General features: G+C 48.5%; 1 protein-coding gene across 1 annotated transcript in view; it reads left to right on the top strand.

The window, feature by feature from the left end:
• KCNK9 (potassium two pore domain channel subfamily K member 9) overlaps nucleotides 1-22482 on the top strand; it is a 102440-nt gene extending 79958 nt beyond the window's left edge. Inside the window, exon 2 of the mRNA XM_060287553.1 lies at nucleotides 11763-22482. Coding sequence (XP_060143536.1) covers nucleotides 11763-12604 — 842 coding nt within the window. The 3' untranslated portion in view covers nucleotides 12605-22482. The remainder of the gene's footprint in view (nucleotides 1-11762) is intronic.
• The last annotated feature ends 3188 nt before the right edge of the window (nucleotides 22483-25670 follow it).

The following is a 25670-nucleotide window of genomic DNA, read 5'->3' as shown; positions in this document are numbered from 1 at the left end:
GCTGTTCCATTGATCTATATTTCTGTTTTTTTGTGTCAGTACCATACTGTTTTGATTACTGTAGCTTTGTAGTATAGTCTGAAGTCAGGAAGCCTGATTCCTCCAGCTCCATTTTTCTTTCTCAGTATTGCTTTGGCTATTCGGGGTCTTTTGTGTTTGTATACAAATTAAAAATTTTTTGTGTGCTAGTTCTCTAAAAAATACCATTGGCAATTTAACAGAGATTGCACTGAATCTGTAGATTGCCTTGAGTAGTATAGTCATTTTAACAATATTGATTCTTCCATTCCAAGAACATGGTATATCTTTCCATCTGTTTGTGTCGTCTTCAGTTTCTTTCACCAGCATCTTACAGTTTTCAGAGTGTAGTAGGTCTTTTGCCTCCTTAGGTAGGTTTATTCCTAGGTATTTTATTCTCTTTGATGTGCTGGTCCATGGGGCTGTTTCCTTAATTTCTCTTTCTGATCTTTCGTTGTTATAGAAATACAACAGATTTCTGTATATTAATTCCATTCTCCTCTTGGGGAGGAGAAGCTGTCTTCTCTCGTGTGTCTGGCATATGTGTATTTTGTATGTTCTCCACTGCGTATGTCTGTTATCTGTAGACATCATGGATGCTACTGAGATATGGGTACGTACAATCCCTGCAGCCCGTGCACACATGTGGTGCACACATCCTGTGTCTTGAGTGCACTTTCCGTGCACATGCACATCCTGCACAAAGTGTGTGACTCTGGGTGTGCGGTGGGTATACCGTAGATGCTTTGTGTGTTGGTCTAATACATGTATGGTATGTGGCTTTTGCCCACGTTTCGCATCCACGTGCAGTTCCTCTACCCAACACATCCATCTTTCACCAAGTTCCAAGCGTATATAGACCATGTGTATCTGTATAAAGCATCCATGCTATGTCTGTGTGTTCCATTGATACTTTATGAATATTCTATATGTAGACTTGATGTGTGTTGACCCGTTTGCATGCAGTGCCCACCGCGTTGCATCATAAGGAGACCTGGGAAGCAGATGCAGTGGAGAATACACGTGGTGTATCAGCCAGGGTCTTGGCAGGAGGTGGCACTCTCAACTTGAACAGTTAATTAATGGCTCTTTATAGTGTGGGAGGGTGGGTAGGTTGGAGGGAAAGCAAGGAGGGAAGGTGTGCTAGCCTGGGATGAGCAACTGTGGAGAGCTGTCGGTCAACATGCCTGGGATGTAGCTGCTAGCACTTGTAGAGTTGCTCCGTGGCGTGAGCCTGCTGGCACATGTAGCTCATTACCAAGTCCTCCTCTTCCTCCGTTCCTCTGACCTCCTGCTGGGACTGTGCGTTGGATGAACTCAGCTGGACACCAGAGGGCCAAGAACCCCTTGAGGTGGCTTATGCAGACTTAGCCTCCCCAGTGGAGAGCAGGGTGGAGATGGGTGCATCTAGATGGGGAAACTGAAGATACCCGGTCAGGCCTCCGTCTTCCTGAAAGGCTCTGCAAGTTGGGCAGCTTCTTTCTCGCTGCAGTGGTAATGGTCCTGTGCCCTGGACCACTGGGGCCCTAGGAGACTTATTCTAGGGCCTGAACTTTGGAAGGTCCTGAACTTTAGGGGTGTTACCAGCCCACACTCTCTTGTGCACGCGTCTTGCTAAGGGATGTCATTGCTGTAACAGATCAGGGAGATATACTGTGGGATGTCAAAATGATGGAGTTCTTTCTGTAGTATGATGGGCCGTGGGAGAATTGACACAACCCCGGGACAGGATACACGGGCATACTGCCATCCAGGCCCTGTGAAGGGACACCACTTCTGATCATTTTTACTTTACAGGAGGGGGGCCTGAGCACCTGGGTTTGAGCCAGCAAATGCTGTGCTGGTTTCCTCCAGTAAATATATCCCATCCGGAACCGTTAGCTAATTTACCGCCTTATTAAGTTGCCAGCAATCGACTGTCTTCCAGCATCCATCTGGGTTTTATATCAGCCACACAGGTGAGCTATACGGCGATGTCGCGGGATTCCCACCCCTGCACTTTGTATAAATATAAACCCACTTGTTTACCAAGATGCACTTCATTCTTTCCTGAAGACCTAAGTCTCCATCTGGTGCCATTTCCCTCCAGGCAGAAGAACTTCCTTAGTAATCATGCTATGCAGAGCAGCAGGAAACAAGTTTTTAGTCTGAAAGTGGATTTGGCCTTCATTCTTTTTTTTTTTCTCACATCTTTATTGGAGTATAATTGCTTTACAATGGTGTGTTAGTTTCTGCTTTATAACAAAGTGAATCAGTTATACATATACATATGTTCCCATATCTCTTCCCTCTTGCGTCTCCCTCCCTCCCACCCTCCCTATCCCACCCCTCTAGGTGGTCACAGAGCACCGAGCTGATCTCCCTGTGCTATGCGGCTGCTTCCCACTAGCTATCTACTTTACGTTTGGTAGTTATATATGTCCATGCCACTCTCTCACTTTGTCACAGCTTACCCTTCCCCCTCCCCATATCCTCAAGTCCATTCTCTAGTAGGTCTGTGTCTTTATTCCCGTCTTACCCCTAGGTTCTTCATGACATTTGTTTTTCCTTAAATTCCATATATATGTGTTAGCATACGGTATTTTGTCTTTCTCTTTCTGACTTACTTCACTCTGTATGACAGACTCTAGGTCCATCCACCTCATTACAAATAGCTCAGTTTTGTTTCTTTTTATGGCTGAGTAATATTCCATTGTATATATGTGCCACATCTTCTTTATCCATTCATCCAATGATGGACACTGAGGTTGTTTCCATCTCCGGGCTATTGTAAATAGGGCTGCAATGAGCATTTTGGTACATGACTCTTTTTGAATTATGGTTTTCTCAGGGTATATGCCCAGTAGTGGGATTGCTGGGTCATATGGTAGTTCTATTTGTAGTTTATTAAGGAACCTCCATACTGTTCTCCACAGTGGCTGTATCAATTTACCTTCCCACCAACAGTGCAAGAGGGTTCCCTTTTCTCCACACCCTCTCCAGCATTTATTGTTTCTAGATTTTTTGATGATGGCCATTCTGACTGGTGTGAGACGATATCTCATTGTAGTTTTGATTTGCATTTCTCTAATGTTTAGTGACGTTGAGCATTCTTTCATGTGTTTGTTGACAGTCTGTATATCTTCTTTGGAGAAATGTCTATTTAGGTCTTCTGCCCATTTTTGGATTGGGTTGTTTGTTTTTTTGTTATTAAGCTGCATGAGCTGCTTATAAATTTTGGAGATTAATCCTTTGTCAGTTGCTTCATTTGCAAATATTTTCTCCCATTCTGAGGGTTGTCTTTTCGTTTTGTATATGGTTTCCTTTGCTGTGCAAAAGCTTTGAAGTTTCATTAGGTCCCATTTGTTTATTTTTGTTTTTATTTCCATTTCTCTAGGAGGTGGGTCAAAAAGGATCTTGCTGTGATTTATGTCATAGAGTGTTCTGCCTATGTTTTCCTCTAAGAGTTTGATAGTTTCTGGCCTTACATTTAGGTCTTTAATCCATTTTGAGCTTATTTTTGTGTATGGTGTTAGGGAGTGATCTAATCTCATACTTTTACACGTAGCTGTCCAGTTTTCCCAGCACCACTTATTGAAGAGGCTGTCCTTTCTCCACTGTACATTCCTGCCTCCTTTATCAAAGATAAGGTGACCATATGTGCGTGAGTTTATCTCTGGGCTTTCTATCCTGTTCCATTGATCTATCTTTCTGTTTTTGTGCCAGTACCATACTGTCTTGATTACTCTGGCTTTGTAGTATAGTCTGAAGTCAGGGAGCCTGATTCCTCCAGCTCTGTTTTTCGTTCTCAAGATTGCTTTGGCTATTCGGGGTCTTTTGTGTTTCCATACAAATTGTGAAATTTTTTGTTCTAGTTCTGTGAAAAATGCCAGTGGTAGTTTGATAGGGATTGCATTGAATCTGTAGATTGCTTTGGGTAGTAGAGTCATTTTCACAATGTTGATTCTTCCGATCCAAGAACATGGTATATCTCTCCATCTATTTGTATCATCTTTAATTTCTTTCATCAGTGTCTTATAATTTTCTGCATACAGGTCTTTTGTCTCCTTAGGTAGGTTTATTCCTAGATATTTTATTCTTTTTGTTGCAATGGTAAATGGGAGTGTTTTCTTGATTTCACTTTCAGATTTTTCATCCTTAGTGTGTAGGAATGCCAGAGATTTCTGTGCATTAATTTTGTATCCTGCTACTTTGCCAAATTCATTGATTAGCTCTAGTAGTTTTCTGGTAGTATCTTTAGGATTCTCTATGTATAGTATCATGTCATCTGCAAACAGTGACAGCTTTACTTCTTCTTTTCCGATTTGGATTCCTTTTATTTCCTTTTGTTCTCTGATTGCTGTGGCTAAAACTTCCAAAACCATGTTGAATAAGAGTGGCGAGAGTGGGCAACCTTGTCTTGTTCCTGATCTTAGTGGAAATGCTTTCAGTTTTTCACCATTGAAGACAATGTTGGCTGTGGGTTTGTCATATACGGCCTTTATTATGTTGAGGAAAGTTCCCTCTATGCCTACTTTCTGCAGGGTTTTTATCATAAATGGGTGTTGAATTTTGTCGAAAGTTGAGATGATCATATGGTTTTTCTCCTTCAATTTGTTAATACGGTGTATCACGCTGATTGATTTGCGTATATTGAAGAATCCTTGCGTTCCTGGAATAAACCCCACTTGATCATGGTGTATGATCCGTTTAATGTGCTGTTGGATTCTGTTTGCTAGTATTTTGTTGAGGATTTTTGCATCTATGTTCATCAGTGATATTGGCCTGTAGTTTTCTTTCTTCGTGACATCCTTGTCTGGTTTTGGTATCAGGGTGATGGTGGCCTCATAGAATGAGTTTGGGAGTGTTCCTCCCTCTGCTATATTTTGGAAGAGTTTGAGAAGGATAGGTGTTAGCTCTTCTCTAAATGTTTGATAGAATTCGCCTGTGAAGCCATCTGGTCCTGGGCTTTTGTTTGTTGGAAGATTTTTAATCACAGTTTCAATTTCAGTGCTTGTGATTGGTCTGTTCATATTTTCTATTTCTTCCTGATTCAGTCTTGGCAGGTTATGCATTTCTAAGAATTTGTCCATTTCTTCCACGTTGTCCATTTTATTGGCATAGAGTTGCTTGTAGTAATCTCTCATGATCTTTTGTATTTCTGCAGTGTCAGTTGTTACTTCTCCTTTTTCATTTCTAATTCTATTGATTTGAGTCTTCTCCCTTTTTTTCTTGATGAGTCTGGCTAATGATTTATCAATTTTGTTTATCTTCTCAAAGAACCAGCTTTTAGTTTTATTGATCTTTGCTATCGTTTCCTTCATTTCTTTTTCATTTATTTCTGATATGATTTTTATGATTTCTTTCCTTCAGCTAACTTTGGGGTTGTTTTGTCCTTCTTTCTCTAATTGCTTTAGGTGCAAGGTTAGGTTGTTTATTCGAGATGTTTCCTGTTTCTTAAGGTAGGATTGTATTGCCATAAACTTCCCTCTTAGAACTGCTTTTGCTGCATCCCATATATTTTGGGTTATTGTGTCTCCATTGTCATTTGTTTCTAGGTATTTTTTATTTTCTCTTTGATTTCTTCAGTGATCACTTTGTTATTTAGTAGTGTATTGTTTAGCCTCCATGCGTTTGTATTTTTTACAGATCTTTTCCTGTAATTGATATCGAGTCTCATAGCGTTGTGGTCGGAAAAGATACTTGATACAATTTCAATTTTCTTAAGTTTACCAAGGCTTGATTTGTGACCCAAGATATGATCTATCCTGGAGAATGCTCCATGAGCACTAGAGAAAAATGTGTATTCTGTTGTTTTTGGATGGAATGTCCTATAAATATCAATTAAGTCCATCTTGTTTAATGTATCATTTAAAGCTTGTGTCTCCTTATTTATTTTTATTTTGGATGACCTGTCCATTGGTGAAAGTGGGGTGTTAAAGTCCCCTACTATGAATGTGTTACTGTTGATTTCCCCTTTTATGGCTGCTAGTATTTGCCTTATGTATTGAGGTGCTCCTATGTTGGGTGCATAAATATTTACAATTGTTATGTCTTCTTCTTGGATCGATCCCTTGATCATTATGTAGTGTCCTTCTTTGTCTCTTTTAATAGTCTTTATTTTAAAGTCTATTTTGTCTGATATGAGAATTGCTACTCCAGCTTTCTTTTGGTTTCCATTTGCATGAAGTATCTTTTTCCATCCCCTCACTTTCAGTCTGTATGTGTCTCTAGGTCTGAAGTGGGTCTCTTGTAGACAGCAAATATATGGGTCTTATTTTTGTATCCATTCGGCCAATCTGTGTCTTTTGGTGGGAGCATTTAGTCCATTTACATTTAAGGTAATTATCAATACGTATGTTCCTATTCCCATTTTCTTAATTGTTTTGGGTTTGTTATTGTAGGTCTTTTCCTTCTCTTGTGTTTCTTGCCTAGAGAAGTTCGTTTAGTAGTTGTTGTAAAGGTGGTTTGGTGGTGAACTCTCTCAGCTTTTGCTTGTCTGTAAAGGTTTTAATTTCTCCATCAAATCTGAATGAGATCCTTGCTGGGTAGAGTAATCTTGGTTGCAGGTTTTTCTCCTTCATCACTTTAAGTCCCTTCTGGCTTTCAGAGTTTCTGCTGAAAGATCAGCTGTTAACCTTATGGGGATTCCCTTGTGTGTTAGTTGTTGTTTTTCCCTTGCTGCTTTTAATATGTTTTCTTTGTATTTAATTTTTGACAGTTTGATTAATATGTGTCTTGGCGTATTTCTCCTTGGATTTATCCTGTATGGGACTCTTTGTGCTTCCTGGACTTGATTATTTCCTTTCCCATATTAGGGAAGTTTTCAACCATAATCTCTTCAAATATTTTCTCAGTCCCTTTCTTTTTCTCTTCTTCTGGAACACCTATAATTCGAATGTTGGTGTGTTTAATGTTGGCCCAGAGGTCTCTGAGCCTGTCCTCAGTTCTTTTCATTCTTTATTCTGCTTTGTAGTAGTTATTTCCACTATTTTATCTTCCAGGTCTGTTCTTCACTCAGAGAGGAGGGGCTTAAAGGAGCCGCTGATTCGGGGGCTCTGGCGCACTCAGGCTGGGGAGAGGGAGGGGCACGGAGTGTGGGGTGAGCCTGTGGCGGCAGAGGCCGGCATGACATTGCACCAGTGTGCCTCAGTTATTCTGCTATTGATCCCTTCTAGAGTATTTTTAATTTCATTTATTGTGTTGTTCATCGTTGCTTGTTTCATCTTTAGTTCTTCTAGGTCCTTGTTAAATGTTTCTTGCATTTTGTCTATTTCCAAGATTTTGGATCGTCTTTCCTATCAATCATTATTCTGAATTCTTTTTCAGGTAGACTGCCTATTTCCTCTTCATTTGTTAGGTCTGGTGGGTTTTTATCTTGCTCCTTCATCTGCTGTGTGTTTTTCTGTCTTCTCATTTTGCTTATCTTACTGTGTTTGGGGTCTCCTTTTCGCAGGCTGCAGGTTCGTAGTTCCCGCTGTTTTTGGTGTCTGCCCCCAGTGGGTAAGGTTGGTTCAGTGGGTTGTGTAGGCTTCCTGGTGGAGGGAACTGGTGCCTGTGTTGTGGTGGATGAGGCTGGATCTTGTCTTTCTGGTGGGCAGGTCCACGTCTGGTGGTGTGTTTTGGGGTGTCTGTGGACTTTTATTATGATTTTAGGCAGCCTCTCTGCTAATGGGTGGGGTTGTGTTCCTGTCTTGCTAGTTGTTTGGCATAGGGTGTCCAGCACTGTAGCTTGCTGGTCGTTGAGTGAAGCTGGGTGCTGGTGTTGAGATGGAGCTCTCTGGGAGATTTTCGCCGTTTGATATTATGTGGAGCTGGGAGGTCTCTTGTGGACCAGTGTCCTGAAGTTGGCTCTCCCACCTCAGAGGCACAGCACTGACTCCTGGCTGCAGCACCAAGAGCCTTTCATCCACACGGTCTCAAAGTCCACCTCCTTAATTTGGGATGATTCGTTGTCTATTCAGGTATTCCACAGATGCGGGTACATCAAGTTGATTGTGGAGATTTAATCCGCTGCTTCTGAGGCTGCTGGGAGAGATCTCCCTTTGTCTTCTTTGTTCTCACAGCTCCCAGGGGCTCAGCTTTGGATTTGGCCCCGCCTCTGTGTGTAGGTTGCCGGAGGGTGTCTGTTCTTCACTCAGAGAGGAGGGGCTTAAAGGAGCCGCTGATTCGGGGGCTCTGGCGCACTCAGGCTGGGGAGAGGGAGGGGCACGGAGTGCGGGGTGAGCCTGTGGCGGCAGAGGCCGGCATGACATTGCACCAGTGTGCGGTGCGTTCTCCCGGGGAAGTTGTCCCTGGATCCCGGGACCCTGGCAGTGGCGGGCTGCACAGGCTTCTGGAAGGGGGGTGTGGATAGTGACCTGTGGTGACACACAGGCTTCTTGGTGGCGGCAGCAGCAGCCTTAGCGTCTCTGGGGTCCGCGCTGTTAGCCGCGGCTCGCGCTTGTCTCTGGCGCTCCTTTAAGCAGTGCTCGTAATCCCCTCTCCTCGCGCACCAGGAAACAGAGAGGAAAGAAAAAGTCTCTTGCCTCTTCGGCAGCTCCAGACTTTTCCCGGACTCCCTCCTGGCTAACCGTGGCGCACTAACCCCCTGCAGGCTGCGTTCACGCCGCCAACCCCAGTCCTCTCCCTGCGCTCCGACTGAAGCCCGATCCTCAGCTCCGCCCGCCCCGGCGGGGGAGCAGACAAGCCTCTCGGGCTGGTGAGTGCCGGTCGGCACCGATCCTCTGTGCGGGAATCTCCCCGCTTTGCCCTCCGCACCCTGTGGCTGTGCTCTCCTCTGCGGCCCCAAAGCTCCCCCCTCCACCACTCGTAGTCTCCGTCCGCGAGGGGGCTTCCTAGTGTGTGGAAACCTTTCCTCCTTCACAGCTCCCTCCCACTGGTGCAGGTCCCGTCCCTATCCTTTTGTCTCTGTTTATTCTTTTTTCTTTTGCCCTATGCAGGTACCTGGGGAGTTTCTTGCCTTTTGGGAGGTCTGAGGTCTTCTGCCAGCGTTCAGTAGGTGTTCTGTAGGAGTTGTTCCACGTGTAGATGTATTTCTGGTGTATCTGTGGGGAGGAAGGTGATCTCCGCATCTTACTCTTCCGCCATCTCCCCGGAAGTCTCCTATTTGTAGTTTTTTAAGGAACGTCCATACTGTTCTCCATAGTGGCTGTACCAATTCACATTCCCACCAGCAGTGCAAGAGGGTTCCCTTTTCCCCACACCCACTCCAGCATTTATTGTTTCTAGATTTCTTGATGATGGCCATTCTGGCTGGTGTGAGATGATATCTCATTGTAGTTTTGATTTTTGCCTTCATTCTTAAAGAATACTTTCCCTGGATAGACAGTTCTGGGTTACGGTCTTTTTAAAAAGCTCTTTAAAGATGTTATCCACTGTTTCCTGGCCCCTGTTGTTTACGATCAGAAGTAAGTGCTGTTCAAATAGTTGTTTTCCTGTATGTGATACACGGTTTCTCTCTGGTGCTTTCAAGATCTTCCCTCTCTGGTGTTCAGCAGCTTGATTCCGACGTGTGGTTTTTGTTGTATTTATCTTGCTTGAGGCTTACCGAGTTTCTTGAATCTGTAAATTTGTCTTCCACCAAATTTTGGTTATTATTTCTTCAATTTTTTTGTCTCATTCTCTTTCTTCTAGGACACCTGGTGACACTGTCCTACGTGTCTCTGAGGCTTTTAAAATTTATTAATTTCTGATCTTTATTCGTCTCTTCAGGTTGGATCATTTCCATTGATATGCCTGTTGTTCTCTCCTTCTTGCTGTTTCGCTGTTCTGTCCTTTCTGGCCCAACTCCAACGTTGACCTGCCATTTCTTCTCTTTCGTAAGGACTGTGGGGTTGCTGAGGGGTCGGAGCTCTGCACTGGCTCAGTGGGACTGAGGGCCAGAGAGGATACAAACGTGTGATGTCATCTCTGCTGTGAAAGTGTGGCCCCTGGGGCAGGCAGGACGTGGCACAAGTTCATGCCAGGGGAAAGGCGGACAGGCTGAACAGCAGTGATGAGTCTCTGGGAGAGAGGCCCGGGCTAGGGCAGTCAGTTGTCTCCCTGGGGGACACAGTGGGCGGGGTGCAGGTCTCTCCTGAGTCCTAGGCCCTGGGCTAGCTGCTCTCTGACCTCAGCGGACCTGCACAACATCCCCACCTCAAAATTATCATCCTCCCACGTAACAGACTGGGAGAGGTTGTCTGGGGCCTAAGGTGGCGCAGCTGGTTAAATGACCATGAGCGTGTGGCTCGGGGAGCACCAGGGAAGCCTTTTGTGACGGGGCAGGATTTGAGACGTTGGAAGGCCACGCGCCTCCTCCAAGTGCTCAGTCCAAATACCGCCCATGATCCTGGTATTTTTCTGGGCAGCATTAGTCCCGGAACTTGAACTAGTCTTAGGTTTCTTCTGCCATGTTGTGCAGACCCTGTCCTGGCTCTGACACGATCACTGACCAGCCAGGTGACACCGGCAGGTAACTCACCTTTCCAGCACCACTGTCCTCATTTGAATGTGAGGAAATACAGGCTCGGTTTTGCACAGTTGATGCAGGGGCTCAACGAAGTGATGGTCTGTGCAGCTGCGTGAAGAGTTTCAAAAGCGCTTACACACACGAGGTCGCTAAGGATTATTCGTTCCGTCGATTCTGACGAGGCCACATTCACACAGTGGCATAAATTTATTCTGTCCTTTGTTAAAGCGGTATTTTATGTGCTCGGTGTTTCTCTAGGTGTGAGGATACAGCAGGGGACAAAACAGGTAAAAATCTTTGCCCTCGTGGTGTTTATGCTCCACCCTGCAATGACCTCTCTCAATTCAAGACGTCTGCTTTTTAAAAAAGTGTCATTTTGGGGATTGGAACCCAGAGTTTTCATCCACCAACTCTGAAGAAACCAAGCTCCCCTGCTATTAAGTAACTGACTCGGTTTCCTTGCCAGTGGTGTCAGATGCATCACGCCTGTTTTATAGGGTCGTCACGAGGGTAGAAGGAGGTGATGTATGACAAGGAGTCCACACGGACTGGCCGTGGGCTGGTGGGTCCCCGATGCCTGAGCTGGGGACACGGGGAGCCTGGGGCAGAAGGCAAGTTGATTTGCTCCATGCCGAGCTTCCTGGCACCACCGTTGAGAACGTGGAAACCGGGGTTCTTTCTCCCCTTCCCCAGCGCACACAGAAAGGACTCTAGGGAATCCATCATCCCCTCCCCCCTGTGCACCCCTCTTACCTTCCGTGGTGTCCCCACCTCCCGGGGCAGCCCCACAGCTCCCAGCGGGGGAGGTGCCAGGATCCACACCTCCTTGGCTGTCCGCCCACCTGTCTGCTCTACCTGGCCCTGGACCGCGCATGTATCTAAGAATAGAATCATGGCGGTCAAAAACAAGAACCACCACTAAAAAACCCAGTTAGCATTCTCTGACTCTTCACTCTTAATGTTGACCCATGTTGGGATATTGAATTTTCTCCCCTGGGCTGGCTACTTTTGGAGTTTTCTGCAAAATGTTACGAGTGAATATGCTGCTTTTCTTTGAGAAAACTGTGTTACTGGAAGAAGAGTGCAATGACCCCCAAGCTCCTCTCGTGACCAAATGCCCCAGACCCCCCCCCCCACAACAAACTTCAAAGGCTATTTCTTCACTGATTCTTCCCTGTTCTTCGCCCCACCCCTCAGGCGCTGGCCCCGCCCCCAGCTCCATCCCCACGGCCGCGCCCACATCCACACCCACCCCGAACCGCAGGAGACCCCAGCTGACTCCGTCTCCCTGTCCTCTCACCTCCTCCCGCAGGTTACGGGCACGCTGCTCCGGGCACGGACGCGGGCAAGGCCTTCTGCATGTTCTACGCGGTGCTGGGCATCCCGCTGACACTGGTCATGTTCCAGAGCCTGGGCGAGCGGATGAACACGTTCGTGCGCTACCTGCTGAAGCGCATCAAGAGGTGCTGTGGCATGCGCAACACGGAGGTGTCCATGGAGAACATGGTGACCGTGGGCTTCTTCTCCTGCATGGGGACGCTGTGCATCGGGGCGGCCGCCTTCTCCCAGTGCGAGGAGTGGAGCTTCTTCCACGCCTACTACTACTGCTTCATCACGTTGACTACCATTGGCTTTGGGGACTACGTGGCCCTGCAGACCAAGGGCGCCCTGCAGAGGAAGCCGCTCTACGTGGCCTTTAGCTTTATGTATATCCTGGTGGGGCTGACGGTCATAGGGGCCTTCCTCAACCTGGTGGTCCTCAGGTTCCTGACCATGAACAGCGAGGACGAGCGGCGGGACGCCGAGGAGCGGGCGTCCCTCGCCGGCAACCGCAACAGCATGGCCATCCACATCCCCGAGGAGGCGCGGCAGGGCCGGCCCCGGTACAAGGCGGACGCGGCGGACCTACAGTCCGTGTGCTCCTGCACCTGCTACCGCCCGCAGGAATACGGTGGCCGCTCGGCGGCGCAGCAGAACTCCTTCAGCACCAAGCTCGCCCCCCAGTACTTCCACCCCATCTCTTACAAGATCGAGGAGATCTCACCAAGCACATTAAAAAACAGCCTCTTCCCGTCCCCTATTAGCTCCGTTTCTCCCGGGTTACACAGCTTTACCGACAACCACAGGCTGATGAGACGGCGGAAGTCCATCTAGGGTCTGGGGAGGGAAACACAAACAAGTCATTTGTCATAGCTGACGTTAAGTCTCATTGGCCCCCCTTGTCTTATTTATTGATTATGGTTATATCCTTTATTGTTATGATTGTTGTCATCATTTTTTCTTTCTCTCCTTCCCTCTTTCTTGGTTTCATTTCTTCCCCACCTTCCCAGCGAGACAGAGCAGGCCAAAGGGAAAAAAGGAAAGGCCCGTCTTCCTGTGAAACTCGCATCTGAGCATGAAGCATGGATTTCTTCCTTCTTCCCAGCAAAGTATGCCTTACATTTCTCCCCAGCCCGCCCCACCTCTGGGGTGGCTTTCCCAGGACAGGTGTGAGACCCAGGCAAGGAGACAGAGCCCAGAGGATACCTGACCCAAAGTTGCACACGCGGCTGAGAGCCTCGAGTGCCCACCCACAGTGGTGTCTCTGACCCAACTCCTTTCTCTTTTCCTCCCCAAGCAGTGGGTGGCCGAATGTGTGTGGTCTGAGTGTGTGTGAATGAGTGCACACACCAGTGTGCTTCTGATGTGACAGAATGGAAAGTATCAGGTATTCATCCTTCTTCTCCGTCACACAATTTTGTTAATAGCCTGCTTTCGGCCGCTTCCAAACAAAACGGGAAAACAAACAAAACCCACGAGGTTTCTGATTTATCATCTTGCCAAATCATGCATGTTCCACAAGCAATCTTTATCCCAGATACGTCATGACCACATTTTTAAAACGCTAGATTCTAAATTATATTAACTTCTTTTTAGGGGGTGGGTGGGCAAGCCGACACGGATCATTTTAGCTTGCCAGTTCAAAAATTTTTTAAACAAGCATGCACTTTGTTAAACTGGTATGCGTTATCAACACAAGAAAACAAAACTAGCAATGGAATAATCAAAAGCCAATAATATTAATTTATCAGAGACATTTTTAATTTCACCACCTCTAGTTCCAACGATTTTCCGTGTAACTGGACGTGTTGGGGAAACTGGAAAACTGTTGCAACCACAGAGTATCTTATTCTCTCTTATTTGTGTGATGACGATGACTTGTGTAGCACCTACCTACATGAGTAAGAACTACAGTTCGGGATGCTTGGGTGAGAATGGGTATTGGTAAGTGGACGTGGTTTCTTTTCCTAATGAAAAACGACAGGGCATTCCTCATTTTAAAGAATATATATAATGTATTTTAAGAAAGATTGTCTCTAACTGCATTTGATTTGTAAATAAGGGAATGTTGATGTTGGTCTCAGGAAGAGTTTGGAGGCAAGGAGCTGCGTCTTGGCCTGCTGGGAACTTGTCAGTCTCGGGGTGATCTTTTTCTGAATAATGGAGAAATTCCTCCCCACTCTCAATAGGGGATGACCCCAAAGGGAAGGCCTGCTAACATCCTTGGGGGGCGGGGCTATAGAACATAGCACGTTGGAGGCCCTTTCCAAGACAGGAATAAAGCAAAGTCTCACCTGCAGATTCACGGGGGGACCTTCATTTCCCTCATCACTGTCTCGGCCATTTCTAAAAATCAGCCATCCTCACTTCCCTTTTTCAAATTCTTCCAGCTCTTGGACAGCAATGGGCTTTGGCTGGGCTGCCCAGGCGCGGATAATCTTTGATCTATAAAAGAGAGAGAGGCACTGAGAGGATGAGTGATTTGCTCAACGTCAGAGAGCTGGTCTTTGCTAGAACTGAGACATTAGTCTCGGTCCGGACCCCAAAAGGGTCCAAGGAGCTGTGACCCCACCACACTATGGCACCCTCATTCAGCCCTCAGATGAGGGAACCTGCATCTTTCTCCACAGCTAAGTGTACCAGGCTTTTAGAGTCAGTCAGAGGTACACGGGTTCAACCCTTCACTCAGAACTGTTCCCCTCACCATGTACAGTGGTCATAAAGTGACCTACTTCTGCTTGAATGCTTCCAGTGACAGGGAGCTCCTCCCTTCGCAGGGAAGTTTAGAAAACATCCCATAATCTCTCTTCCCACAGAGCTGACTCTTCTTTGTAGGATTAAGGATGGTAAGATGAAGTCTTTCCTGTTTGCAGGATGACCACCAACTTAAGTGTCTGAAGCAACTTGGAATTTCTCTTGGTTCCATATCCTAGCCCCCCCCCCCAACCCCCTGCCCTTTGCTACCAGCTCAGCCCCTGAAGGACACGTACCGAGTCTTCTGTTCCAAAGGTAAACATCCTTGTTTATGCTCAGAGCGTTCGGGGGTGGAGGGGAACCTCGGTTTGCTCCCCTTGTGATGTCCTTCTTTTTCTCAGATGCTCGAGCTCTTCCCTACCATGCTGTCTGGCCAAGGAGTCCTCTAGGTGCCTCCAGTGAGGTGCTCTGATGGGGGCACTGAGCCAGGAGTTCTCCAGGGTTCTCGTCTCTTGATAAAGCAGGCCTGGGGCATCTCCAGCTAGAGCTTGGCCCACCCCATCCGCATTGGAATCCTCAAAAGCCAGGGGGAAGCTTAGTCTGAGTCACCTTGCTGAGGTCCCTCATCTTCAGGAAAGGAAATCGAGGTCCAGAAAGGCTGGACATGACTCTGAGGCCCCACAGCCAGAACTTAGGTCTTCCCACTTGTTTATCCTGCTGCTTCGTCACTGCTGTCACACCCTCCAAACAGTCCTCGTTGCTGGACTTCTCAGCGTCTCGGACCCAGGTCTCTCTTCCCCCTTCACAGCTGATGATTTCTTTCTTTCAGCCCAGGTTTCCCACACCTTTCTTCCAGTTGACCACACCCACTCAGGGAGGGGGGAGAAATCTCACCAGGTTGTTTGAATTTGGGCCCCAACTTCCGTTAGAATGAGCTGAAGAAGAGCCACGTTCCACCAGCATCACAGGAGGTTGGCCTGCCACGTGGTCCCTGGTGGGGGTCTAGAAATCAACATGCCACATAGATACTCAAAGGGATTTTGGACTCTCACTTGAATGCTCTCCAACTAGGAGATCTCAACCCATCCCCTCCATCAAAGACAAAAGGAAGGTAGGCAGTGGTACCCGTTAGTCCAGCAGCTCTGAGTGCCATGCTTTCTAGAGACCATCCCATTTTGATCTTTATGACATCCATCCTGGGTGGAAGGTGCTGTCATGCCATTGGTCTACTAGATTCTTTACATAGGAGTGAACCAACCTGTTTGGCTTTTGAGATACCCAGTTAGCCCCAGAGCTGGGATCGGAGCACTTCTTTCCATCCACACCACTCTGTCCTGAAACTCGGGCAGCAGCCTCTTAAACACAGCAGGCTGCCTGGTGCTCGAAATTTAAATACTCTCTCTGAAGCATCTGTTGTGCTCCACTGTGCATCACCAATTGGGAGGAGGGTACCTGCACTTTGGAATGATCACAGCAGATCACTTGCAGCCCAGGAATCCCCACTGGGTCCCTCATCCTTCCAGCAGAGGAAGCAGATGGACGCAGACCGCCGCCCAGGAGGCCTGGCTGTGCAGGTGCTCGTCAAAACCCATCTGTAGGAAAGGGTGAGTTGACTGGTTAATCTCGGTGCACCGTCGTTTGGTCTCTGCACACGGGGCCTCGGCTGGGAGAATATCTGGATGGTGACTTGGAAACCTGCAGATAAGCCCAGGCAGGTCATTTTTCTTTGCCTCCAGATCTGAAAGCCTTGATTCCTAGTGATTCCTGGTCACTAGCGGTTTGAAGCTGGAGGGAAGAATGGTTTGGAGGCATTCGTTGTGCACACTGAGTTGGGAGGGGAAGGTGAGAGAGGTAAAAATGATTAAAGAAGGAAAACCACCCATCGCTGAGGTTTTCGGCCCTATTTCTTTAGGTAAACTTCTTCTTAAATAATAGGCCCTAATTAGGGTACCCGTTAAGGGCATCCACAGAGGCGTGGGGTCTGAGGCCTGTGCCGGACTATGTCCGTTCTCTTGGTGGGACGGGCGGTGTCATCTGTCCAACACTCCGATGAATTGTATCTTCACCCTGAAAGGGGTGGGATGTGGGGTCTGTCACATGCAGGCCTGCTGCCTGGGAGTGGCTGACGTGTGTTTCTTACAGAGTCATGGTTTGTGTGGGAGCCCGGAAGGATCCCGGCAAGGAAAGTTTGGCAGGACGGGGACCCGGTTCTCACCTCCAGCTTCACTGGGCTCCCCTGTAGCTTCCTCATCCACACAATGGGCCAATGTGGGCTGAATTTGTGAGCATGTAGCACAAAGTCAACTTGACCGATGGAGACATCTGGCCTGATGTTCTGGCCACTGGGCACACTTGAGGGTTGAGCCGCAACATTGAAAACCCAAAATCATTTCGCTTGGCAGCATCCTGGGAGCTGGGAAGATGGCGAGTGAGTAGGCAGAGGCGTCAAGAAGGGTGGTCATCGTGCAAACCAAGGCCCCGTGCGTTCTGGGTTCCCCAAGGCCCTGGGCATACATCCATTTTATGTGGTTATTTCTTGAGCACACCTTAGTAGAGGTTGCTGTTTTGCGGGGAGCGGGGAGGGAAACCTATTGCCATGATTCCTCCCTATCGCCCCAACTTTCTGTTGTGAAAATTCCAGATTTACAGAAAACTTCCATATCCCTTTCACCCAGACTCACCAGCCTTCAGAACTTGGCCACATTTGCTTAAACCACCCCCCCCCCCACATTCATACCCAGGGGCATTTGGAGAATGAAGTGACGTCTGCAACTTTTAGGTGGTTTGGCCAAAGGGAAGAATTGTTTCTCTCCCAGGAACAAAAGCCTTCTCTTTGGTAACAATGCTGTTATCACCCTTAAGTTTAGCAGTCATACAATGATATTGTCTGAGACGCAACCCATATTCACATTTCTCACGTCCCAAAAATGTCCTCCAGGGCCTTTTTGTGAATCTGAGAGACAATCCAAGATTGCATCCCACATTGCTTGTCTGCTCACCCCAGACTCCCCCAGTCTAGGATGTTTTCTCCGTTTTTGTTTGTCGTGACGTTGCCACTTTGTTGTCTGAGCCAGTTCTGTTGTGGGCGGGCCCACGACGTGCCTCTGTTTCCTCAGGTTAAGGAATTAAAGGTGATGTTGTTACGATTAATGCGTTTGAGAAATCTGACTCTCTGGAGACCTCTGTGAGAACCTCTTTCGTCCTAGATAAAAAAGGCATATTAAGTGCTGTTCTCCTTTGCTGGAGACACGAACTGAAGCTGTAGGAGAGGCGTCCAGGAGCCCCTGGATGCTGGGTCTCGTCACCAAAGCCGAGCAAGGCTCTGCTGTTTCTAACTTCTCACGTGGATCTCTCTTCTCTGCTGAGAGTCAGCAATCTTTCCCCTAAACACCTGTGGGGATGACGCAGCTATAAATAGACATAAAGCACCAAGACATTCTTTCATGGGTTGTGAAGGGTAGCAGGTGTAGCCCAGTAGAGTAGTTGGAAGGATGCCCATAGGCCAGTGGGGTACTCGGCACCCAGTTGCTTCTCATCTCTGTTTGAGATGTGTGTTTGCACCGGCAAGTTCTATAGCATGGCCTTCTCAGTTCTGGTAACACAGAGCAACCCACTGGCTGAGGCACGGTCCCTTTAATTTTGATCAAGAAAATATGTCCATACAGATTCCCGCCTCTGAGCCTTTGCCCATTCTGTTCCCGCTACCTGGAAGGTATCCCTGCTGCTCTCCAGCACGGAGGTGGAGATGGGAGCATACTTTAAAAGCTCCTTCTGACTATTTGTTCCATGAGGGACTCAATGATGTCCTCCTCTGGGGTCCCCAGTCCTTCTTTCTATCATGGACAAATACACTGGGAAGCAAACCTCCAGTGACCCGGCCATGGGAGCTATACGTTCCGGGCAGCGCCCACAGCAGGGCATAAAGACAATCAGACTTCCAGCATCTTGCCTAGATGGCCACTCGTCACTGTCATCAAGGCACATCTTAACGTCACTGCCAGACTTTGTTCCATCCCTGGAAACCGATGCACATCCACGGGATGAAAACCATCACCCCACCGTTGGCGATTCAGAGGCAGTTGCCTGGCAGAGTTGGGTGGGCCACGTGCAATAGGGCCACAAGCTGTCCACAGCTGGGCATTTCCCATAGAGCAGGAGATCGGTACATCTTCAGATGCCAGCGGCACGCTTGTGACATTTTGCCCTGGAGTGAGTGAGCCCTTGATGCGAGTGTCAACAGGAACCAGGGCAGCACCGTTTTCTCAGGGGAGTACTTCCGGTAGAGGCTGAGTGGGGTGGGGCACACACGGCGAGGGACAGGATCCCCGGCCTCGGCTCTGCACCTGCCCAGCGCTCGCTCTGGGGCCCTGAGACAGGACAGGGCAGGCTCTTCTTTCTCTGCAGAGCAGCGTGAGGGAATAAAGCTGCATGCACACCTGGGACCGGCTTCTGCCGTTCACAGGCAGGTGGTGGTTTTGCCTCTCTGAGCCTCCGTGTGCCAGCCTTTAAAGTTGGAGATTTCAGATAAACCCCACTGCACAGGGTGCCTACAAGAACAGCATGTGGCAGCATCGGGCGCCTGTTCTGAGCAGAGTGCCGAGTAGAGTTCTTCACACCGCTTGCATGTCTCCTAAAGGCCGGTCCAAGGCTCCTGCAAGCTTACTCCCGGGCACTTGACTAAGTCCAGCTATGGAAAGAGGTGATCAGTCTGGTGGAGGAACGCAGGCAGGGCTTCAGGGAGGAATTGGCTTTTGGTAATCTTTGAGGAGAGGCTTGAAGGAGCAAGTGGGCACTGTTGCATGGGCAGAGGCCCAGGCGTGGGAAGGGGCAGGGAGCAGCGATTTCACCCAGTGCTCCGTGGCTTCCCTAACACAGAGCCACACCTGAAAGATGAGTCAGTGAGCTGTCAAGGCCCTTCACAAGCTGGTCACACCTTAAGTCATCCAGGCTACTCTCCTGCTCAAGAACCTTCCATGGCTCCCCAGTGCCCACACATTTTATTTCAAGGTCCTTCGCTCTAACACCCAGAGCCTGAGCCTTGGGCTCTGATGGAGGAGCTATCCATCCTGAGATCCCTACTGGGTTCTCCTCTGATTACAAAAGTCTGAAACTAGATCCTGGAGTCTCATCCAATTTGAATCCTGTGGCGTCCTATTCTTCAGGTGGAGGTTTTCTTCCTTCTTCTGGACGTTAGGTCTGATTTGCATATGGGAATATTTCTGGATAAGATCTACTTGGTCTTTCATTTAAGCATCCTGGGGGCTTGTTCTGGTGCAGACTTCCAACAGCTTGAGCAAAGATTAGCATGAAACCACTAAAAGGAAAATGTATAATTCTTGGGCTTCCTTGGCGTGAAGAATTCGCTGTTTCCCGAGACTCTGGGAGCAACAGATTTTGTGACTGCCTGTGACCAGGAATCAGGGATGGAGAGAGGAGAAGAGGACGCACTTGAGGGCAAGGTAACTTTTTACTTGGAGAGTTTTTATTCTCCACATCATCCCATCACTCTCGGATCCTAACTTCAGCCTCTTGGAGGCTCCAGTCGAGTTGCCTGGGGACCCCTACCATCCAGAGAGCAGCTCTTGATCTTGAAGAGGGAGGTCTTGTGAAGTTTAGCTATAAGCCTCGACCACTACAAACATAAAACCTCAGCTTTGCCCCTTCCAGCTCCTGAGCACTGGGGGGTGGAGGCCTCAGGGCCTTCGTAAGCACCCACCCGGGCAACAGCTTTCTTTCCTTCCTCTTTGTAATCAGGCCAAGTGGCCTTGGGCAAGTCACTTCCTCTCCGACAAAGGATGGAATGGCCAGGGGAGAGGCAGATGCTGGTGAAGATGACAGGAGGTCAGTGTCATTATGTTCCATGCTCTTGGTTGACATTTCTTTGGGGGGGGGGTGCTTTGGAGGCAGGATGGCCAAGTCCTCCCAAGCATAGGGTTCCTGAGCGGGGCCAGCTCCTTCCCCCTGGGGAACGTCACATTTTCCAGGTGGAGTTGTTCTATAGCCCTCCTCGCACCAAAGAATCACGTCTTTACCCAGCTCCTCTGACCCTTCTGTTGACGGGTTCTCCTTTGTGGCCCTGCTCAGTCCCACGTGGACCAAACGCTTGGCGATGGGGGGTGGGGCGGGCATTGCCCAGTGAACCGAAGTCCCCCCTTTGCCTGACAAACCTTGGGGAAGTCCTACCTTTCCTTAACCTGAGAGATCAAAGCAGCTACTGATGTGAGCTGCAACAGTGGCTCTGCAGGGCCCCCTCTGAGCAGTACTCCCTGCTGATTGATTCACTTATCCAGTGATTATTTATAGAGCTTTTGGGCATCTGCCATCAGCCTCAGTGAGAGGCCATTGTGGTGAACTGGACGGTCAAGTTCTGTGGCCTCATAAGGCTAAAATTCCACTGGATCACGTGCTCCCAAGATGCACAAGTTCTAGAAACAGAGTCAGATGAGCACTTCTTGGAATCAGAACCTGGCTCAGCTATTGCTGCACTTTCTTGAGCTGAATTTTAGAAGTTGGGTAGAAAAATAAAAATCGAATGAAAGGCAAAACACGATTAGTGGGAATCCAATGAAGCAGAACCCACAATTAACCAGATTTCTCTATAATTTGATGGCTCCTCAGAGAAGAACATGGTCCTGAAAAAGGCTAATTACATATTTGTTTATTCAGCCCACAAATAGCATTTTGACAGCCGTCTGGGGCTGGAAGGGACCTCCAGAGGCCTCCTCAGTCCACCCTGTGCTTTATCAGAAATCTCCACGGAACAGAAAATGCATTGGATTAGGTGATGCTGTTGGCCTTACTGAGTGAAATTTAAATAGGAAAACAGACTAACCCCACCTGGAAGGTCTGAGGCTCTTTCGCTTGTCCATAATGTTGATCAGAAGGCTTGTAATTAAACAAACAGAGGAGACACAGGAAAGATGTCAGAGAGAATGAGATTTTAAGTCACTGAACCGCTTAACAAGAAGGAAGAATTTCTAGTCTATTCCCAGCAGGCCAAGAAATTGCTGATACTCCCTCTACCATGTACACTTTTTAACTTAGCCAACCGTGTATCCTTGTACCTCAAACATTAAACATTTAAAAAGTGTCATTTGTGACCCTAGGCATAGAAGAAGTTAAGCTTGAATTAGGTTCAAACTCACACCCGTTAAAATGATTGGCCTATATGCACAGGGAGTTCATTCTGGGAGTTGGGGGCACAAAGGTGTGATACTCACTTATTCATCTGGGGCGCGCGCGTGTATGCACTGACCGGGTATCTTTGGGTCTCTGGAGTTTTTTCTTTCTTCTTGTAATCGCTGGACGTTTTCATGACTGCATGCTAAAAGGACCTGGGTTTGTTCTGATGGCGATGCTGCTGCTGGAAGGCCTCCAGAACATTCCCGAGGAGTGATGGAGATCAGGAAGTTTCTAGCAGAAGCTGGGTCAGCCTGGCCACAGGCCAGGAGGATGGAACGGTTTGTCCCGAACCCCTAGCAGGGCTCTCCCTTCCCACGTTGGTGGGCGTTTGGGATTGGATGGCAGGCCCAACTGTGGTCAAGGCATCAGACCTTGGGTGGGAAGCCGCACCAGTGATCCCAACTGGACCACAGTGAACCAGTTTCAAAGAAGCCTACTGTTCCTGTTCGTTTTCCTTTTGTTTATCTTCTCTGGCCTTCTCCACCCGTGGAGAGGGCGCCTTCACAAATGGCCTTAGAATGCCGTTCTGAAGTTTAACAGAATGAGACAACCATCAAATGAATATCAGAGGTATTTACTATCGCAGCTTATCTGAAAAATGAAAAACAAAAACAAAACAAAACTGTATCACCAATGTTTACAAGTCCAAGTAGACATCCAGCCCATGTAAAATATGTAATTTATGCAAGGGATTGCATCTTTCTTTTGTAACGAATGCACTAAGCAACCCTGTATATATTTTACAATGTCTTTACAGAAAAAAGAAAATCATTTACTGTAGTGTTGTAAAATAATGCACTTTTCTAATTTTTTCATTAAAATCTCTATGGCACGTTTGCAAATGTGTTTTGGTCTTCCTTCACTAAGAAAAAGGGGAATTAAGAGGCATTTTTGTCCAGGCTCTCCCGCCTTAAGCCACATTCGGAAAACTTTCTCAAGCAAGGTGGACAGAGTCAGAATTGTCGTTGGTCTTCCTCACTGCAGGCAGGCCCGCTAAGAAGCCTTGCCCCTAAAAACCTCAGCAAGGACTTCAGATCAACCGAGACCCCCCGAATGGCCAATTTTTGTTTTTCTGGCTGAGGAATTTGAGTTCAAAACATGAGACAACCCCTTTTGCCCTTTTCTACCTGTCTCTGCGTGTGTGTGGAAAAAAGCAGAAACAGGCAGATAAAAGATGCTCTGTCATCTCTGCGTCAAACGTAAACTCTGCTTCCGGCAACTCACAGTAGCTGCTCAAAGGTTAGGGGCTTCTGACCTCACTCATGTTGCAGAGGCCTGGGCATCACGGAACTCTGGGGGTGCCAGTGTGGGAGCTTCCTGAAGGGGCGGTATTCTCCGATTTTGCCTGCATCTAGAAGGTTCCTGAAAACACAGATTGCCAGGCCCATCCTCACTGTGGGTCCAGGGCGGGGCCACGACTGTGCGTTTCTAACAAGGCCTCAGGGGTCCTGATGCTGCTGGGGTTGGGACCACACCTTGAGGACCGTGGTCTTCTCCGTGCTGTCCCAACTCTGAGGTTAAGGGGAGATTCTGGACCAAAGCGCATCATGGCCACAGGTGGAGCCCCACGGAAGCCAGGCTCCTCTCTACCGGTCCTGTCGTAAGTGCGCTCATTCATGGGGTACCTGCTGCCTGCTCTGCTCCCCCAGAACAGAGGCTCATACGGGGAAGAGGCCTGACCCTGGGAAGAACCTTGACTCTCAATGATCAACATCACATCACCGCAGTTTGTTCCTCGATAGGACACCTTTTTTCAGGAGTCGGGTCTTCTAAGCCAGGGGTTAGACAACTTTGACAATAAAGAGCCAGACGGTACCTATTTTAGACTTAATGCCATACCCCAACTCTGCTGCTGTAGCAGGAAGGCAGCCAGAGATAATACGGAAATGAACGGGCGCAGCTGTGTCCAATACACCTGTATTTATGGAGACTGAAATTTGAATTTCACAGCAATTTCATGGGTCACAAAATATTCTTCGTCTTTGGTATCCACCCCCTGCACCATTTAATAATGTAAAACTCATTCTTAGCTGGTGGGCCACGCAGAGACCGGGGGCCGGGTGTGGCCTGGACGCCGCAGTTTGCAGACCCCTGTCCTAAGCTCTTCTCCAGATACGGACTCGTTTCATCTTCCCACGACCTCCGAGCTTGGTACCGTTTTCATCACTCAGTGTTCTCATCTGAGCCGGGGTTTCTCACAATAGCAGCAAGGGCTAAAACTCAGCTCACGGGTCCGAGGGGGCTTTATTTTGTCCATCCTTCGTGGACGTCCACCTTTGGGAGGGTTCAGAGAGATCATCAGCCCGGCCAGCCCAGGCCAGCCGCCCCTGACGGTGGTTCCCCTCCTCGCTCCGTACCACCCCAGCCCCACCTGAACATCACGCATCAGCGAAGACACTGCTGGAACCCAGCACGTACAGTTAAGGGCCAGATGCAGCGTCCCGCCCCGCCCCCAGGTGAGGTCAGGGAGCCCAGGCCATTGTCCCTGGCACTGTCGCCCCACAGAGAGCCTCTTTAGGCTGGGTCTCCTCGTCCTGCCTCTGGGAGGTTCCCAAGAAGATCACAGGCAGCATGTGGAAGAGGATTTACAATCTGTGTTGACATTTTAGAGACGAAGGTCTCGCTCTGATCCATGAGCCTCAGTGTGCGGCGACAGACCTCCATCTGGTGTCAGCCGGTCAGGCTGCTGAGAGCACGGGAGGTCTCGGACGGGACAACAGTCGGGTGTGGATTCTTCCTGCTCTGCCCCCTCCCTCCTTCTCCCCTTCCCTCTCTCCCTCTTCCCGCCCCCTCTCCCCTTCCTCCCTTTCTTCCCCACCTCCCGCCCTTCCATCCAGCAACCATTCATTAAAAATCTCCGGTCTGTACATCCACCTGCCTGTGACACGTGTTCACTTGGGTTTCCAACGGGCATCTCCAACTTCGCGGGTCTAACGTGAACTCCTGATCACCTCCCTCCCCCCACCTCCCCAGACCCCTGCTTCTCTTGAAGGGCTTCTCGTCTCAGTGAGTCAGTGCCGTCCTTCTAGCTGGTCAGGCCAAAGAACTCTGGAATTATCCTTGACTTCTCTTTTCCACCCCAAATCCGAGCCCTCAGAAAGTCCCGTTGGTTCTACCTTCAACATTTATCCGGAATCTGACTCCTTTTCACCTCCACCAACCCGCCCTGGGTCCACAGTACCAGGTCTCGCCTGCATTATTGCGTCAGCCCTCCACCACCCCCCACCTCCCCTCCCCCTTTCCTCCCATCTGCTTTCAATAGAGAAGCCAATGCATGCTTTTGCATTTTAAACTCAAGGTTAGTGAGGCATAACTCACATACAAAACAAGTCACCCTTTCTGGCTGTAGGATCTCTGAATCCTGACAACACACAGGGACTTAAAACAATCCTTCTAGAGTGTAAATAAGGTCAGGTCACTTTCCCTGCTCCACCCTCCCTGTTCCCATCCACCCCAGCTGACAAGGCCCTCCCAGAGCTGCTCCCCTGACCCCCTTGCGGCCCTGCTGGCCTCCTGGCTGTGCCTGGGCACCACTGCCCAGCGTGCTCTTCATGCTGTGGCCTGCCGCCCCCAATCAGGAGTCACAGGCCTCTTTGTCACTTTGGTTTCAGCTGCACTGGAGTATATCTGCACTTCCCCCTGGGGTCCTCTTCACAGACCCCCCAAAGTGAATGTTGTGTATACCTGTGTTCAGTGCCAGGCCTTCACAGACATACCCAACAAACTTGGTGAAAATCTAACCACGTGATACAGTAACGGAGCCCATAGTTTACAGTAGGGTTCACTGTTGGTGTTGCACATTCTGTGGGTTCCGGCGAACGTGTAATGACATGTGTCCACCATTAGAGTGTCATACAGAGCAGTTTCACTGCCCTAAAAAGTCCTCTGTGCTCTGCCTAGTCATCTGCTGAGTCCTTCTCACGTAATAACGCATAGCTTCTCCCAAAACACGTTCCATGGAATGCTTGTCCCCAGCCCCACCCGCCAACGCAGGTTATGTGCGTTGCCGTATCCCGTGTCCCCA

The sequence above is a fragment of the Globicephala melas genome, chromosome 17, assembly GCF_963455315.2.
Source record: "Globicephala melas chromosome 17, mGloMel1.2, whole genome shotgun sequence".
NCBI lineage: Eukaryota > Metazoa > Chordata > Mammalia > Artiodactyla > Delphinidae > Globicephala > Globicephala melas.
Note: the sequence above shows the minus strand (reverse complement) of the source record. Positions and strands in the feature narration are given on the sequence as shown.